The sequence below is a fragment of the Microplitis demolitor genome, chromosome 9 (genome assembly GCF_026212275.2).
Source record: "Microplitis demolitor isolate Queensland-Clemson2020A chromosome 9, iyMicDemo2.1a, whole genome shotgun sequence".
Lineage (NCBI taxonomy): Eukaryota > Metazoa > Arthropoda > Insecta > Hymenoptera > Braconidae > Microplitis > Microplitis demolitor.
Window position 1 is genome coordinate 17781053 of NC_068553.1, and position 18727 is coordinate 17799779.

The 18727-nt window shown below is 27.4% G+C and overlaps 2 protein-coding genes and 1 long non-coding RNA gene across 7 annotated transcripts in view; 1 reads left to right on the plus strand and 2 right to left on the minus strand.

Annotated features, from left to right (window-relative positions):
- The window catches only part of LOC103574980 (proteasome activator complex subunit 3), an 81035-nt gene extending 75511 nt beyond the window's left edge, over positions 1-5524 (plus strand). Inside the window, exons 1-4 of one of the 3 annotated variants that reach the window (XM_008554558.2) lie at positions 2633-2771; positions 4034-4393; positions 4715-4851; positions 4927-5524. In XM_008554558.2, coding sequence (XP_008552780.1) covers positions 2748-2771; positions 4034-4393; positions 4715-4851; positions 4927-5149 — 744 coding nt within the window. In that variant the 5' untranslated portion in view covers positions 2633-2747 and the 3' untranslated portion in view covers positions 5150-5524. Of the gene's footprint in view, positions 1-2632; positions 2772-2872; positions 2963-4033; positions 4394-4714; positions 4852-4926 lie in introns of those variants that run through there. The other 2 variants (XM_008554559.2, XM_053741751.1) reach the window with 2 other exon arrangements.
- A 1082-nt stretch (positions 5525-6606) lies between these two features.
- LOC103574981 (caspase-2) lies at positions 6607-9090 on the minus strand. Of its 3 annotated transcripts, none has more exons than XM_014443787.2 (7): positions 8799-9008; positions 8534-8703; positions 8045-8268; positions 7705-7975; positions 7375-7628; positions 7039-7318; positions 6607-6963 (listed from the first exon to the last, which is right to left on the minus strand). In XM_014443787.2, exons 2-7 carry the CDS (start codon positions 8669-8671, stop codon positions 6850-6852), a joined length of 1281 nt encoding a protein of 426 aa, XP_014299273.1. In that variant the 5' UTR covers positions 8672-8703; positions 8799-9008; the 3' UTR covers positions 6607-6849. The 3 variants fall into 3 exon arrangements, with proteins under 3 accessions (XP_014299273.1, XP_053597772.1, XP_053597771.1); XM_053741797.1 differs by lacking the exon at positions 8799-9008 and adding an exon at positions 9015-9090 and having other exon boundaries at positions 6608-6963; XM_053741796.1 differs by having other exon boundaries at positions 6608-6963; positions 8903-9008.
- A 1382-nt stretch (positions 9091-10472) lies between these two features.
- Positions 10473-18056, minus strand: LOC128668602 (uncharacterized). Its single transcript, XR_008404244.1, has 3 exons — positions 17911-18056; positions 11519-11709; positions 10473-11434 (listed from the first exon to the last, which is right to left on the minus strand). It is a non-coding gene; the product is annotated as an uncharacterized LOC128668602 (long non-coding RNA).
- Positions 18057-18727: the final 671 nt, after the last annotated feature.

The following is an 18727-nucleotide window of genomic DNA, read 5'->3' on the forward strand; positions in this document are numbered from 1 at the left end:
TATTTCACATATTTTTATGCTAACATTCATAAATATCTTGATTTATTCATTTAGAGATCACTTGTGACGTAACCAAAAAGTTCAGGGTTCGAATCTCCATCAAAGTATTCAAAGAAAAAAAAAAAATTTTTTTTATTAAGGGGGAACATGATTGCCTGAAAAAAAATAAATTTTGGGAATTTTTCAAAGAAAACTACATGGAATATTTTAAGCATATATTTGTGCATGAAGTCAAAAAAAACCCAAAAGTTTATTAAACTAGAAGGTTTTTCCGTACTACGACCCACGGGCTAAGAAAAAAATTGAAATTAAAAAAAATTTCAAATTTCCCGCGGAAATTTGATGATTTTTGGCCTGGCAAAATTACATTTTTGATTCGAATGAAAAACTGAAAGTTCATGGTACGTAAAAACATAAAAGAATCTTCTATAAGAATCAAATATATCAGATGATTTGTCCGAGTTATGACTACGATTTTGAAAAATGCATTTTTGAGAACCGATAAGCAGCTCTTCAGATGGCTGTAACTCAAAAAAACTATTCGATACACTGGAAATTTTAGGATGTCAATTTTGAAGCTCTAGACTATCGAACTATGCAAGAAAAAATTGATTTTTTAAAAATTCCACACTAGTGGTCACCTTAAAGCGCGCTTAGACAGTAATCACAAAGTTCTGGTTTCGAATCCCCATCAGAGTATTTGGAAAAAAAAAAAAAAATAATAAATTTTTTTTTGTCTATTTTTATTGTCGATTTAATTTACAATAAATTTAATCAGATAAACGGAGCTTTACTATTAATTATTGAATTTTTTAACCATATACAAGACTCGAGATGTGACGGAATGATATAATGGTTGTAATTGTGAGGTACAAAGTCGCGCATCGTATCACGTGGATTGTAATGACAGTAAAATGCTGCCAGTGACCTCGAGACGTGTTCTAGTAGTGATGAGCTAACTTTATATATATAATTAAATAGAGTCAGCTCGAGGACAAAGAAATGGATTTCTTAAAATAGATAATAGAATTTCTTCTCAGAATCCACGTCGCTCAAGTACTCCAGTCATTTATCTGCTGCTTTTATTGAAACATTTTTTTTTTTTATATATAAATATTTATATTTATTTTGTAGGGCGGGAAAAAATGGCGAATGATTTCTTCATTCAAATTATTTTTTTTTTTGACGGAAACTACAAATTATCTGACTAAATCTTTGTAGTAACATAAAATACTTGGTATGTAAAAATCATCAGGTAGCCCGCAATTGATAAAACGTTCTCTTTCATCAGGAATTCCATTTTCTGTCAAAGTTTTGTCTAAATCCAAAATTTTGTCATCCGATTTCCACAAATAGTCTGCGTAATTTGAATTAAAAAAAGCGAAACGCTTTTGAATTTTTCTGACAGTTTCTTCTTCACAAACCTGAACCCGAAATAAATTAATTAAAAGTAGTTAGCAATTAATTAAAAAATTAATTGATTAAAAACTAAGACTATATTTTACCCAGATGGTAGCTTCCTTGGTAGTGAGCATGTTGATGACGCGACAGGGTCTCGGATTTTTCGTAAGCTTTCCAATGAGATATTTAGTGTCGAGCCACCAGGGAAGACGATCTAAAGGTCTCCAAGTGCTCGAGGGTTCGGGGATTCCGACGTCGGGAATGGGTCCATGAGGACAGTAGGGCACCAAAGCACCAGTTCGCGGATCCACGTGATGCCGTATATCTCCAGTGCTATCGTCAAACCAGTGACTTATATCCTTGCCAGCGAATAAGAGGATCGGCTTTATCTCCGGTCGATCTTTCCACGATTTACATAAGTCCGTTAGATTGTATACCCTGCCCAAATATGAGACCCAACAATCCTCTGGTTTGTTGTGAATTACAACTTCACGTGGTAAAAAATATTCGAGGTTTTTTTCCTGAAAATTAATACAGTTGAAAAATTTTATTAAAATTTTTTAATTATAATTAATTACTAAAATTTGAAATTTTTTAAAGATAAGAATTAATCGGGTTAATCTTCATTAATAATTTTTTTATGAAAATTAAATTAAAATTTGAATTTGAATTTTTTTTTTAAAATTGGAATATAGTTTCAAATTTCTTATATTTTTGATGAATCGGCTGAAAAATTCTGCAACAAAATTATTAAAAATTTTTATAAAAAATAAAAATTTTTAAATTTCTATTTCTTGACATCAAAAAATTTTACTCAAAATTGTCATTCAAATGTGAGTCAAAATTATTTATAAATTTTCATTTTTTCTCTATTTTCAAAATACCTTTTTTTCTTTAATTTCGCGCCATAAAATTTAAAACTTTAATATTTAAATATTTAAAAAATTCATTATTCAAATTTCGCGCCATTTGTCTATAATTCAAAATTTCATTAATAAATATACAAAAACTTAATTTTCTTTCAAAATTTTCCTTTGATTAAATTTTCATGACAAACGAATTTGAATTTCGCGGCATTTATTCCCAATAATTTAAAATAATAAAAATAAAACTTTGGCGAAAAAAATAATAAGAAAAATAAATTTGAACTTCAGAAAAAATATTCCCATACCAAACCCCCTTTTTCACTGAAAACTCCCCAACAACTAGACTCTAACATGACGAAAAAACGACCAAAAGAGAAACGATTTCCTGTTTGAAGTTGCACGTTTTAACCATACTCCAAAGTGTGGTTATATTTAATAATACTTAGTACTTATAAGTTTATATTTTTCATTCGCTCAATAATGGCTGAAACAACTTCAGAAAAGGTAATTAACAAGGGTAAAAAAAACAATATTTAATCTCTTACAATTCATAAACTCGCTCCTATTTAATTACTTATATTTTTATTTCATTTAAATAAAATATAATAAAACTCACGTCTCTCTCCATCAACCGGTAGTTTTACACCGCAACATTTTTTGTTTGTGTTATTGTCACAATGCTCCCATCAGTCGTGGTATTATTGGATTATTATTACCTATTAATTACAACAATACTCATTTTTCATTCTTTTTTATCCCAATGCTCATTTTAAATTATTATGTCAATCTTTATTTCAATCTTTTGTTTTCCATTTAATGCCTCTAAAAAATCAGATGTCAGCCTTAACCTTAAAAATTTCTTTTTTTAATATTTATTACTTATTATTGTCTATATTATTATTAAATAAATTTAATTACTCTTTTAATTATCTGATTAATTTTTTACTTTTGAATTTCTATTCATTTTTTTTTTGAAAATTTAAATTTCACACAGAAACTGAATTTTTTTTTTGAGCGCGTGGTCGAGTTTTTTCAAATTAAAAAAAATAATTTATTTATTATTATTATTATTAAAAAAAAATATTTACAAAAAATGCACTTATCAATTTTGAAATTTTTTAAATGTGCATTTTTTTAAAATGTAATTTTTTAAATTATTTATTCTTAATAATTTAAAATTTTTCTGTCTACTACATTCAGACTCAATAAAAAACTATTTAATAATTAATTTATTATTAATATTAATATTAATTAATAAAAAAAAATTTTGAAAAAATGCACATTTAAAAAATTTCAAAATGAATAAGTGCATTTTTTTTAAATTTTATTTTTTCAATTATTTACTCTATTTTTTCATAATTTTAAATTTGTCTGCTTAATTTACAATCATTAATTTTTTATTTAAAAATTCAAAAAATTCAATACTTACTTTTTGATGTAAAATTTATCAAAAATTTATTTATTTATTTATTATTGTCTTTATTAAAATAAATTACAATAAAAATAAAAAATTGAGTATTAATTTTTAGTCATAAAAATTTTGACAGAAACAATTGAATAAAAAAAAAAATTTATTTATTTTTTTACAAAATTTTATTAATAAAAAAAAAAAATGTTTACATTTTTTAATAACGAAAAAAAATTACCAAAAAATGTATTTACTGACACAGTATCATTGACAGCAAATTCATTTACTTTGGTAATTTCCTAAAAAAATAATAACAAAAATGAAATAAATTTAATTGAATTATTGGTACTTTTTTAAGGTACAAGAGTACAAAGACTCGCTAAAAACAAAAGCTGAGCAATTATTACTCAAAGGATTTCCGGAGAAAATAGTAAAATTAAATGAGATACTGGGGACACCGAATTTTTCAAACCGCGACATGACAGAAGTCCATCAGGAACTGAATGTGTCAATTCCAGAGCCTATTGTCCTGAACAATTCCGAGGATGGACATACGAATAAACGTAAGAGGATGGACAATGAGGATGACGTTCCCAATGTCACTGGCACCAAAGTTATGATCCTTCCAAATGGTCCGATTCCATGCAATAAACCTCTTTGTGACATGATTCGTATTGTTAAGCCTTATATTATTCAGCTTCTTGAAGATTCAAACCTGGTAACTATAATTATTTTTTTTTTTCAACTGCAAAAAGTCAAGGCCAGAAAAAAATAATGTAGATCTACAGAGTCTTAAATTTGCTATTTTTTTTTAAATTCCATAATTAAAAAATTAAATTTATGAATTTTTTAATGGTGAAGATCTCTAAAGATCTATAGAGATCTAGTCCACAAATTTGACGAACAGTAAAAATAAAAATTTTTATTTTGAAATGTGATAAAAAAAATTAGATCTAAATTTTTTTTTATACCGAGAGATATTTTTAATTTAATAAAATATAAATATGTTTATTAATTATAATTATTATTTAAATTATAGTTAAAAATGTGGATATCATTTATGATTCCTAAAATAGAAGATGGTAATAATTTTGGTGTATCTATTCAAGAAGAAACACTTGGAGAAATTCAATCTGTTGAAAGTGAAGCTGCTGCATTCTTTGATCAAATTTCTAGGTAATTTTATTTATTGATTTAAAAAGTATTAATCAATAAATGTATTACAATATAAATATTTAAATAATTTTTTAGGTACTTTGTATCAAGAGGGAAAATAATAAGTAAAGTGGCAAAGTATCCCCATATCCTCGACTATCGACGAGCTGTACAAGAATTTGATGAAAAAGAATACACAAGTTTATGGTTGGTCATGTGCGAAGTCCGCAATCGCTATTGTTCATTACACGATCTGGTGATCAAGAACTTGGAGAAAATAAAACGGCCGCGTTCTTCAAACGCTGAATCTTTATATTAATAAATTAAAATTAAAACACTAATAATAATAATAATAAAAAAAAAAAAGTAATTGCCCTGTGTGAATTTTGAATCCGAGTATTTTCTAATTTTTTTCCATCGATGTAATTACTTAAGTATAAATGTAAACTGATAATCGATCATTGTAATACTTTTGGCTTTGTAATTATTTATCATTTTTTTGTTTATTTTATTATTTATTACCAATTTTTTTTTTTTTTAATGCAAGGAACGTGATATTTTTTAACGTCCTCAAGTCTTCTATGTCTACTTGACAATTTCGCCAGTACAATTGGAAAAATTTAAGTAAATTTAATTTTCAACTTGAATTATTTTTTCCCCTAATAGATGTACGTCAATAAATTTTCGACAAGTTTTTTTTTCAATTAAATAAATAATTAATTTAATTATCCTGATTTCGTCCTTGACCCAGTCCTTAAAGTTTGAGGTATGGTCACTTGTAACCCAACTATTATTATTATTATTATTATTAATTGGGCTTTACCCCACTGTGACTTGTCTTAAAAAATCATGGCGCCCAAAAAAGATCGATTAGATCACTTAGTGATGGATGAGGGCAAGTTTGTGTTAATATCCCTGGTTAAAAATACTGATTGAAAAGAATTGAGGTGGTTACTCACTACCTATCTATGATCAACCTGTTGACCAATACAAGAATACCACGGGGGTCCGAAGCCTACTTTGACCAGAGTTTCTTTATTTCCTGAGATGGTAGTGTTTGGTTCAAGAGAGGTATGGTGGCTGGTTCGCCAGCAAGTATGCCTGAAATAGGTGAGGTAAGACTTCCGTAAAACGGAGGTGGACTTCGATCCTCTCTAATTAAGAAATCTAATTTAGAATGATTTGAGATTACGTAACTCTTAATCACTTTGAATCATTCGAAATCGTCTGAATTATTTTGCTTTCGAGTATAAATTTTGGAACGAATCATTTCAAATAAAATTGAATTAGAAAGTAATATAAGTCAGATTTTTCAATGAGCCTGAGAACGATTCACATTTTTCTGCCATGTCCGATATATAAACCCTACAGAGATCATCGTAACACCTTTTATTGGATCCACGAATTACTGATCCCTCGGACATACTTTTTTCCCTATTAAGCGATTTCTCCGGCCACAAATCCCCATTTTTATTCGTTACTCGGGCTTTAAAATTGAGAGCTTTTTGTCAAGGTCAATAACATTATCTAATTATATTCTGTCCTGCGTTTATATTGACACCAAAGGTTATATTTAACTAATATACATCCAATTATTGACAGTAATATTTTTATGTGTATATAATAAACTGATATTTATATATGACTTATGCATCTAAAAAACAAATTTTTCAAATCATTTCAAATTAGATTTCTTAATCACCGTTACATTAATTAATTAATTAATTAATATTATAATACAAATGTTGAACTTTTTTTGAAAATACAAATTGCATTAAAGAGAATAATAAATAATTTATTTAAATTCTCTATTAGAATAAAAAATATACAAAATATCTTAACGTAGATTTGATCTACTGGCAATGAAAATCCTAAATAAATATTCAAGTCTTGCATGAGATTCCATACATACAATGTGGAATGTCATAAATATTTTTTACGTAATATATTAATAATATATGGAAGTAAGATGATTATTAAATTAATAATAATTGAAATATGATTGAGTTAAAGAAATGTCTATTCAAAAAGTCCAGGATTAATATACATCTTCTTATGGAAGCCTATTACTTCAATAAGAGCTGTCTGGCAGTGGAAGTCGGTTGTTCTGATTGCATCTAAACGTTTATCAACCTAAGAAATATAATTAATTAATGAATAAATTTAATTTATGAGTTTATGGTTTATAATGAATATAATAACAATTACCGTTTGCAGTAATTCAAATACATGCGAACGATAAGCCCGTTTCATAAATACTTCACATAATATTTGGATGAACCAAGATCCGTATTTAGAGTCTCGGAATGATACGTAATTTGGCAGTGTGGAATGAACAATAAGAATATCAGAATAATTCCTTACAGATTTTTCTAGAACCCGTATCCCGCGATTGCCTTCGTGATGCTTAATACTCGGTTCTAAAGAAAAATTATCATTTGTTTGTCTCGCATCCTGATGAGTCAGTGCCTTCTGTTTATTCTTGCCTCTGAAATGAATAAACAGCGTAAAAAAAAAATTTAATTTAAATATTAAAGTGATTACCTGCAGGCTTGAAAAATAAATATTTTGGGTTTTCCCGCCAAATTTGGACAATTTTCAGCAGAGAAATAATTAACTATTTTATCACATTTTATTTCTCTATGCTGAGTTGATGCAACTCCGGTATGATCTACACCCTGTATCAGACTCTCGCCATTTTCAGTAGAGTCTCCATGTCCAGAAATTATAACGAAACAAGAATCGACTGTTCGTAATTTTTTTAACTGAGAAAATTTTTTCACTTCGTCGCTTATTTCCTGTAATTTAAATTTATTTAATTTAAATATTTATCAGAATTATATATAAGGAAAAATAAAATCGAAGAAAACATACGTCAGCAGTCAAATCTTTACGATCATGAACTTCGAACCCCATTTGCGTATAAAGAGAGATCAAATTTTCGTGATCGATTATACCACCCGATCTATCACGATCTGTGTCAACGTAATTTATGAGAGTTATTATTAGTGCCAATCCCCGAGGATTACTTTTCATAGGCCAGTGGTCTTCGCTGCCATAAGGATCAAAAAACTCACGCGATTTTCTGACGATGATTTTAAGTCTTTCTTTAGCTTCTGCTGGATTATAAACTAATTCATCATCACTAAAAAAAAAATGAATTATTAGTCTGTGACTGTCATTTTAAAAATTGTGTATAAAATAGAATACTTACGGATCATCAATAATAATATTATTATTGTAACCAGTACTGGTACTAGAAGCAGTTCTGATAGCAGTGGAATTTATAAAAATAGACTCTGGATTTTCTAAAATATTAATTATATGTTCTTGATGTGTTTTTCTCAAACACTTCAAAAAATTTTGATAAGCTCTTGGACCTCGGGTTTTAATTGTTCTCAAAATATCACGTTTTGTTTCCGCTTGATCCAATTTGTCCTGAAATAAAATGAGTATTTAAACTTTTGGATTTTTTTTTAAAATGATAAATTTAAAAAAAAAATATTTTAAAAAATTGCACTTTTAGTTTTTTAAATTTTCTACATGTGCATTTTTTTAGTTTTTTTTTTTTTTTTTTTTTCAAATTAAATTGTTAAAAAAAAAAATTGAAAAATTCTTAATTCTGTTAACTTCAGGATCATTAATAAATTTTAAATTCCCGGCTACTTTCAGTATTGAAAAAAAAAGAAAATAAATTTCTTACCTTCCACTTTGGGACATTGACATCATCTCTATTAAAAATATTATTATCAAACAGTTGTGGCCACAGTGATTCCATGTTAATTATCGGTACCATTTTATCAACACATCGATCTATTTTAGCACGATCTTCTTGCTCCATTATAAATTTATTTATAAAACAAGTAAAAGAATCTTGAAAAAAAAAAAAAAATATCAATAAAACTAACGAATAAATGCACAGTAAATGCTAAGTGATGAATTGCACTGAATTATAAATTTTAAATTACAATACAATAAAAATGATGCACTCAAAAAAAAAAAAAACTTTTATTTAATTTAAATTCTTTCAACAATTTATTGTTTACTAAAATAAAATTTATTTAATAATCACAGAAAATTTCGTATATATTTAATAAACTATATACTAAAAGTATCATAATTAATTATTGAGATAAAAAATAAAATTTTTGGCAACGGGGGTCGGTAATTTTTTTAAAAAGTACTTATTCCTTTGTTATAATAAATATCACTGACACTTTGGTAATTTTAAAACATAAATGACTCACATGTTGGTCTATACTCAATTCGGAACTGACAAATTGAGTCATGACATCTAGTGGCAAAAAATTGAACTATTTAAATTAATTAACTACATATGTGTCAAAAAAATAGGCTTGCACGCAAGGTTCCCGATTACGCTTACCCAAATTGACGTATAGTTAAAATGACTATGAGCGGTAGTGACACCTAGCGGAAATGACGAAAAGTCAATGGAACATGAACCGAAATTTCAAATAGGAAATCAACCCAAAATGCGCATGCGCGAAAATTTAAAATTACAAAGCGGATGTCCAGTAAGAAGTTGTTAGCAGATACATACTGAAATTTTGTTTTATTTATTTCTAGGTATTAATTTTTTTACTTACCTGTATTTATGTGTTGATTTATTCATCATAATTAAATTTACTTTCGTTTGTTAAAAAACGCTTATTTTTATTTGTAAAATTAAATATTTAATTAGAGATAAAGAAAAGGTTTTGAAAAAAAAAAAAAAAAAAAATAAATAATTAATGAGAATTGAAATAAAAATTTATTATTAAAAAAACAAAGCGACTAAGAACAGACTTTTTACGTACATACACTCGTAAATAAGTAGACATATAAAGTTTCATCAATGCGCATGTGCAAACATTTAAAAATTTAGGAAATTTATTGATGATAATTTGTTCTCTTTTTTTTATTTCTTTGTTATTTTTTACGATTAAATATATATATGTATATATTATTTAGACATATTTATTTATATACATGTACATTAATAAATAAAATATTATATTTAAAATAAAGGAAAAGTATTTTCTTATTTAAATCAGAATTTCTCAATATAGAAGAAATTTAATTAATTAATATAAAAAAAAAAAAAAAAACTACTAAAAACAATATTCTATTGCGCATGCGCAAATATTTAAAATAAATACAAAATCTCTCGGAAAGCATTTGGTAGAGATTTTTCATAACTTTTTATACTATATATTAATAATTTAATTAGTATGAATATTAATAGTTGCTTCTTTACTATAATATTCATTTTCTGTACGACAAACATCGTTCAGGAAATAAATACTTTTGTAAAGAAGCAGATGAAAAATATAAATAATATTGTAAAAAAAAGAGAAAATTTTTCATAACTTTTTTTTTTTTTTTTTTTTTATTTGATTGCATTAATGTTTATTATTTTTTTTACTTACCTGTATTTATAAGGATTCTTCTGCTTCGTTTTAATTGTATGGATTTTTCACTTTCTTATAAATAATATACTTAATTCTATTTATAATCTAAATATTTAATTAAAAATAAGGGGAAGGTTATTTTTTTCATTTATAAATGCTCAATTAAAAATAATAAATATTAGAATTTATTATTTAAAAAAAAAAAAAAAAAAAGCGGCTGAGGACCGACTTCCTATACTGTGCGCATTCACCTACAATTGTATTTGTTTAGAAATACAATTGTACTGGTCTAAGCTATTTTCTTTTGGAAGAAAGAAAATAGCCCGTTTGGGAAACCTCGACACCGATAAAATACTCCGATAAAAATCCGATAGACCCGGAATCTATCGGTTTAAATCGGAGGATTTTACCAGTGAAAAAACCCGACCAACACAGTGATCACTCGATTGGTGACCAACAAAAAGCTAAATAAAACTAAATACAAAATTTTATACATTAAACAATTATAAAATAAATACATAAAAAATACAAATGAATATATATAAATATAAAATTAAATAAAAATTTGTTAAAATTAAAACTTACTAATAGTATCCGTGCCTGGATGTCGCAATAAACAAAATCACACACACTGATTACACTCTTAAATTTAAATTAAATAATAATAAAACAGACTTAAAATTAAGCGGGAATGGGAATAAAAAAAGGAAAAATAAAATTAAATAGAAGCAAACCAAACCATGCAGTCAAACCCGAATAAAAAATAAACACACTTAAAATTAAAAGGGAAGGGAAGAATAAGGAATAAAATTAAATTAAATATAAACAATCCAAACCATGCGATCAGACCCGAATAAAATAAAAAAAAAAACAAGCAAGCACAAGCCATGCAATAAAAACATGCCACTCGTACACATTCTTACAAAATAAAAATATAAATTAAATTCATAAATTATAAATCAATCTTACAGCATCCATCACACTCACACCTTAACAAAATAAATATTTAAAACTAATTACAATCCAAGTAAAATTAAATAAATAAATATACAAAATAAAAATAAATAATAAATAATAAAAATAAATAATTAAATAAGTAATTCGTCTTCTTGTTGGTCCTGGTCCTCCTTCTCCTGGTCTCGGTATTCCTTGGCACCCATGGATATCCTTATTCTTCTTGACTGGATCTGAAACTAAAATATATATCCCAATAGATTAAATACAGGGATACATATTTATAGAAAAAAAAAAAGAAATATTAGAAAATGAATATGCACCAGAAAAAAAAAATTAAAGCGGCGGTGTGTCCTAGGATCTGCATCACCTTGTCCTTGATGTTCAGCAACATCACTGTCCTCAAAATTATTCTGGTCCTGGTAGGCCAGTCATGTCAATAGATTCCATTGGACTCTAGATTAGACACGTCATAAATGATATTGAAACAAGTCAATCCAAATTATATCTAAACCTGAAAAATAAATTAGAAAAAAAAAAAAAAGAAAGAAATTAATAGCCCAATAACTTCAGCAGGGTAAGAGTTAGGAAAGTCCCTGGAATCATGAAAAACCTATTTAAAAAAAGTAGAAAGAGAAATTATACATCTAAACCTGAACAAAAAAAAAAAAATTATAAAATTTATCCAATTCATGGTGAGGTTACGGAACCTTGAGAAATCTATTAAAAAAAAATCATATTTCTAAACCTAAAACAAGATCCTAAAAAATGAAAAAAAAAAAGATAAAAAATAAACATGTCGGGGTGCGATTCGCGTATCTAGTTTTTTTTTAAAATAATAATTGAGAAGCTATCAAAACTAAGTAAATAAATAATAAAGTGACTCTATTGTTAAAAGACTGACTTTAATTTAAGTGAATTTATATTTAAAAAATGACTCGAATCTACGGAACTTCAATAAAATAAAAAGAAACGAAAGGGGGGGGGGTGAAAGAACATTAACATTAATTAATTTAATTGAAATAAAAATAAAAAAAAAATGGCTCTAATTCAAGTGACTCTACTTTCAAAAAACTACTGACTCTACTTCTACTAAATTGACGCTAAATTAAATGACGATAAAAAAATTAAGAATAAATGAGCATTTACAGTAAATTAATTAATCGAAGCAAAAAAATAAAAAAAAATGACTCTAATTTAAGTGACTCTACTTGTATCAAAATGACGCTAAATTAAATGACTCGAATTAAATGACTCTACTGTCAAAAGAACGACTTTAATTAAAAAGACTCTACTTTCAGAAAACTACTGACTCTACTTCTACCAAATTGACGCTAAATTAAATAACGATAAAAAAATTAAGAATAAATGAGCATTTACAGTAAATTAATTAATCGAAGCAAAAAATAAAAAAAAATGACTCTAATTCAAGTGACTCTACTTGTATCAAAATGACGCTAAATTAAATGACTCGAATTAAATGACTCTACTGTCAAAAGAACGACTTTAATTAAAAAGACTCTACTTTCAGAAAACTACTGACTCTACTTCTACCAAATTGACGCTAAATTAAATAACGATAAAAAAATTAAGAATAAATGAGCATTTACAGTAAATTAATTAATCGAAGCAAAAAATAAAAAAAAATGACTCTAATTCAAGTGACTCTACTTGTATCAAAATGACGCTAAATTAAATGACTCGAATTAAATGACTCTACTGTCAAAAGAACGACTTTAATTAAAAAGACTCTACTTTCAGAAAACTACTGACTCTACTTCTACCAAATTGACGCTAAATTAAATAACGATAAAAAAATTAAGAATAAATGAGCATTTACAGTAAATTAATTAATCGAAGCAAAAAAAAAAAAAAATGACTCTAATTTAAGTGACTCTACTTGTATCAAAATGACGCTAAATTAAATGACTCGACTTTTTTTAAAAATGACTCGAATAAGATGACTCTACTGTTAAAGGAAACGACTCTAATTAAAGTGACTCTACTTTCACCAAATTGACGTTAAATGACATGACTCGAATTAAATGACGATAAAAAAATTGAAAATGAATGAGCATTCATATTAAACTACTTAATTGAAACCGAATTCCCTTCTGATCGTATACAAAAGTCACTATAAAATCACATCGTTATGATATCATCAATAAAACGATTGCAGTCAATATTAATATCAATCGTGTAATGCGACCTGCCAGGGCCAATTACACTATCATTATAGAATGATAATGGTATTGATATTAATTATGACAGCAACAATAATATTGACAATACCGATAACAGCACGATTATTACAGATTTTCTTAGCATATACGAGCAATAACGATCGACATGTATTGAAAATAGAAATTTAAAAAAATATAGTGAAACCTGACCGAGTGCCAGGTCTCTATCATTAAGTGAAACGAAAACCGACTCTACTCTTAAAAAAAATTACTCTACTTCTATTAAATAGACACTAAATTTATCAACTCGACTGTTTGTAAAATGACTCGAATTAAATGACGATAAAAAATTAAGAATGACTGAGCATTTACAATAAATTAATTAATCGAAGCAAAAAATAAAAAAAAAATGACTCTAATTTAAGTGACTCTACTTGTATCAAAATGACGCTAAATTGAACGACTCGACTTTTTTTAAAAATGACTCGAATAAGATGACTCTACTGTTAAAAGAACGACTTTAATTAAAGAGACTCTACTTTCAGAAAACTACTGACTCTACTTCTACCAAATTGACGCTAAATTAAATGACGATAAAAAAATTAAGAATTACTGAGCATTTACATTTAATTGATTAATAAAAAGAAAAAAAATTTTAAACTGAAGCTACTCAAAATATCTCCGATTCTGTAAATATGACTCTACAATGATGATATTACTCTCATTTAAATGACTCTATCATTAAAAAACTGGCGTTAATTCAAATGACTCTAATCTTATAAAATTGGAGTTAAAAAAAAAATTATTGGGGTGTAAATACATGTGTGATAAAAAAAAAAGTGTGTGTGTGTGTGTGTTTTCTTTCGAAGAATAATAAAAACTACATAATATATTGCCATCAAAACTGAACCGTATGCGTAGCATTAGGCCACCAGCCAATCGATAAATCGAATCCCCGTTTTGATCGCACACAAAAGTCACTATAAAATCACGTCATTACGATATCATCAATAAAACCATTGCAGTCAATATTAATATCAATTGTGCAATGTGACCTGCTAGGGCCAATTACACTATCATTATCTCACTCATAAAGTGGTAGTGATATTGTTAATAATTATGACAACAACAATAATAATGATAACACCGATAACAACACGATAATGATAGATTTTCTTATAGCATGCGACCAATAAGGACCGACATCGATCGAACCGGAGGGTTATGCGTACCAGCCCAGAAGATCAGGATATATATTATAAAAAAACTAGCAATTAAATATCGCGACAGCCTGACCTAATGCCAGGGCTCATAATTTACGCGGGAATGCCATTTAAATTAAATTTATTATTAGAAAAAGAAAAAAAAAACCCGATTTTTAAAGTAACTCTAATCAAATTAATACGACATGCAAGCAGTACCAACGAGTTAATTGAAGACTCTAATGATAATGCCACCTGACCAAGTGCCAGGTGATTTTTTTTAATTTAAATCTAATTTAATGAATTTAAGGGAAAAAAAAAGTTAAGGGTGTAGATTGGTGTGTAGAGAAAAGTCGCCGTAAGCGAGGTTGTGAGTAACCTCGACTATACGGCGGCGTGTGGGGTGAGACTCGATTTCATTAAAAATGAACAGAGTCTCAGGGGTGGTGTAAGTAAGGGTGTATGAGAGAGAAAGAAAAAGAATTGAAGCTAAAAAGAACCCAAAGCAAAATTGACTCTAATTTACAAGCCCCTGGACCAGTAACTTAAAAATCTAAAAAACCGTGACGCTAATACTCGATTTAAAAAAAAAAAAAAGGGGTAAAGTGTTTGGTGAATGAAAGAGTAAATGAGTGGTAGAGTTACCACTCATTAAGAAGAAAGAGATGGGGTGATTCTAATTTAAAAAAAAAACCCGAATTATTTAATTAATCTACTCCCCCGATCAGTCTAGTGACATCAAAACCCCAGTCCTATATTATTCCCCTCCTATAGTAAAACTAACTTATTAACTAACGCAGCAAAAGTGACTCTAATTAATTGAATAAATAAAAAAAAATACATATCGCTCTACAGACGCTTAAACACTTAAAAAAGAAAAGATTTGATCAGAAAAATTTTAAATGAATTGAGACCGGCACCCAAATCGCACCCGGGTACTCAAAGGGTGGGACAGAATAATTCATAAAAAATTAAAACTGATCAGGGAAAATTTCTTTTTTCAACTTTTTATCATTAAAAAAGAAAAAAAATAAATTTTTTTTAATTTTTAATGGATAAAAAAAATATTTTATATACGCTGCTATGGTTGGCCACCCATAACAGCGTAACAATATTTTTCGCCTTTAAGATCTATAGAGCGATATATATTTTCAGACTCTAATTCGCGTGAATTTAATTCTAAATAAATTATAAGAACCAAATGTCCTTATAATCCCTAACACCCATAAACCCCCACCCAACTAAATCACTAGACCAATATCCCATTTCGCGGACAAAACCCAACGCGAATTAATTATTAATATTAAAAAAGGGGTAAGGGTAGTGATATAGAAAGAGAAAGAGATGAGTTAGGGAAGGGTTGGTTGACTCTAAAATTAAACGCGTGATTCTACTGAGAGAATAATCTCAACAAAAAACCTATTACTGGTCCACTAATTAATCTAATTACCCCGATTAAAAAAATTAAGAAAAAGATAAGAAATAGAAGAGAGAGAGAGAGAGTTGGAAACGCAAAGAGCGTATGTGTATGTGTGTGAGATGGGAAAAAAAAAGTTGTGTTTAAATTATCAACAGCAGAAGGCTATTGATAACCAATCAATCTACACCCCATGTTAAATTAAAAAAGTAAACTACAATAACTCCAGAAGGGAGTTATTCAATTTATAGAAAAAAAAAAAAAGGTTACTCGGTTAGTACTGCTTGTGATTCAAATGACTCTAATTAAAATGAATATAATAGAAAAAAAAAAAGACAAAATTTTAAAAAATAAATGACTCTACTTTGGAAAAATTAATTTAATTTAAATGGCATATTTTAAAATTGAATTCAACTCAAATGACTTTACTGTAATTAAAATGACTCTACTTTTAAAAAAAAACCGGAATTTTGTATCACTTGATACAGAATTTAATTTATTAAGAAAAAAAAAAAAAAAAAAAAAAAAACGGCGGTGAAAAATATGTGACTCTAGTTGATATAATTTGTACGTGACTCTAATTTTGAAAAGACTATGTGTATATATGAATTCACACCCCAATATTAAATATATTAATTAAAATTTGAAAAATGACTCGAATATAAATGATTCTACAGATTTAAAGATAAATTTAAACGCTCGAAATTAATTCTGAGAAACTAAAAATACTGCAAAAGACTCGACTTTAATTGAAAAAGAAAAAAAAATTACATGTAAATGACTCGATTTTAATTTGAAGAATTGAATTTAATTCAAATGACTCGACTTTGATTTGAAAAAAAACTAAATTTTATGCAAATGCTCAACTCTTATTTAAAAAAACTAAAAATATTTCAAATGACTCGACTGCAATTTAAAAATACTAAATTTACTATAAATTATTTGAATTTAATTTGAAAAAACCGAATTTATTACGAATGACTCGAATTTAAGTTAAAAAAACCGAACTACTTTCAAATGACTCGACTTTGATTTGAAAAAAAACTAAATTTTATGCAAATGCTCAACTCTTATTTAAAAAAACTAAAAATATTTCAAATGACTCGACTGCAATTTAAAAATACTAAATTTACTATAAATTATTTGAATTTAATTTGAAAAAACCGAATTTATTACGAATGACTCGAATTTAAGTTAAAAAAACCGAACTACTTTCAAATGACTCGACTTTGATTTGAAAAAAAACTAAATTTTATGCAAATGCTCAACTCTTATTTAAAAAAACTAAAAATATTTCAAATGACTCGACTGCAATTTAAAAATACTAAATTTACTATAAATTATTTGAATTTAATTTGAAAAAACCGAATTTATTACGAATGACTCGAATTTAAGTTAAAAAAACCGAACTACTTTCAAATGACTCGACTTTGATTTGAAAAAAAACTAAATTTTATGCAAATGCTCAACTCTTATTTAAAAAAACTAAAAATATTTCAAATGACTCGACTGCAATTTAAAAATACTAAATTTACTATAAATTATTTGAATTTAATTTGAAAAAACCGAATTTATTACGAATGACTCGAATTTAAGTTAAAAAAACCGAAATAGTTTCAAGTGACTCGACTGTGATATAAAAAATTGAATTTACTGTAAATGACTCGACTTGAATTTGAGAAAACTGAATTTAATTCAAATGACTCGAATTTAATTTGAAAAAACTGAATTTAAGTTGAAAAAACCAAATTAGTTTCAAATGACTCGACTATTAATAAACGTAATGATTTTAATTAAAAAAAAAAAAAAAAAGATACGGAACCGTTGATAAAAATTAAAAAGTGAAATGAGATAGACAGATAATAATAGAGAATAGAAAAGAGAGTGACAGAAACCAAAAAACAATAACAAACCTCAACAGGGAAATAACTTTATTTCCCTGCCGAACGATGCCAGATGATCAGCTGGTAGGATGACAACTAGCAGTTCCTTGAGGTAGGTCAGTGTGTTTCAGTTCCATCCTTCCTTCCAGTCAAGACATCAGAAAACAATAGTTTCCGTCGTTGGAATCCATTGAAAACCTGTCTAAATAATTAACACTTTTTAATTAAAAAAAAAAATACTTTTGACTTTTGTAATTTACTACATGGAAAAAAAAATAAAGAAAAAAAAATTAATTATTTCAACTTGCAAAAATGCCAGTTGAAAAAAAAAAATTTATTTGAAAGTGACCATGGATCACGTTAAGGAAAAAAAAAATTTTAAAAAAAAAAAAGTCAAAAGTATTTCGAAATATAGTTGGACACTTCGACTACGATGTCTACACATCGGGTGTCGGGTGCCAACTGACCCTTTTGCCCCTTGCCCTTAGCCCCTTCACTTTTCCCCCACTTTCCCTTACTTACTACTCACCCTGCGCAGTAGACGATTTTACTGGTATCGGATTTTTTTCTGCGCAGGTAGAGAGGGATCTCCCCCCAACTTCGACCTTACGTCCGAACTACCCCTCAACCGTGCCTACGTGACCTGACCCTCTTCCCCCGTCCCCGCAACCGCCTTGTCCAAAAAAAGCTGATGCAACAATTTTTAAAATGAAATAATTTGATCAATTTTAATAAAATCTTTATGTTTTTTACAGTAAAATGCATTGATTTTTATAAATCAATATAAATACAAGCCCATTCACTAAAATTCCAGTGATTATCATGAATGCAAACACCTTTAAAAGGT

Excerpts from the sequence above, each read along its gene's own strand:
- LOC103574981 (XM_053741796.1), bottom strand. The coding sequence starts at position 8,948 with ATGATACTTTTAGTATATAGTTTATTAAATATATACGAAATTTTCT. Across the intron at positions 7,976-8,044 it reads AATATTATTATTGATGATCC|TGATGATGAATTAGTTTATA; the intron begins GTAAGTATTCTA and ends TTTTTTTTTTAG. Across the intron at positions 7,629-7,704 it reads GTAAAGATTTGACTGCTGAC|GAAATAAGCGACGAAGTGAA; the intron begins GTATGTTTTCTT and ends TTTAAATTACAG.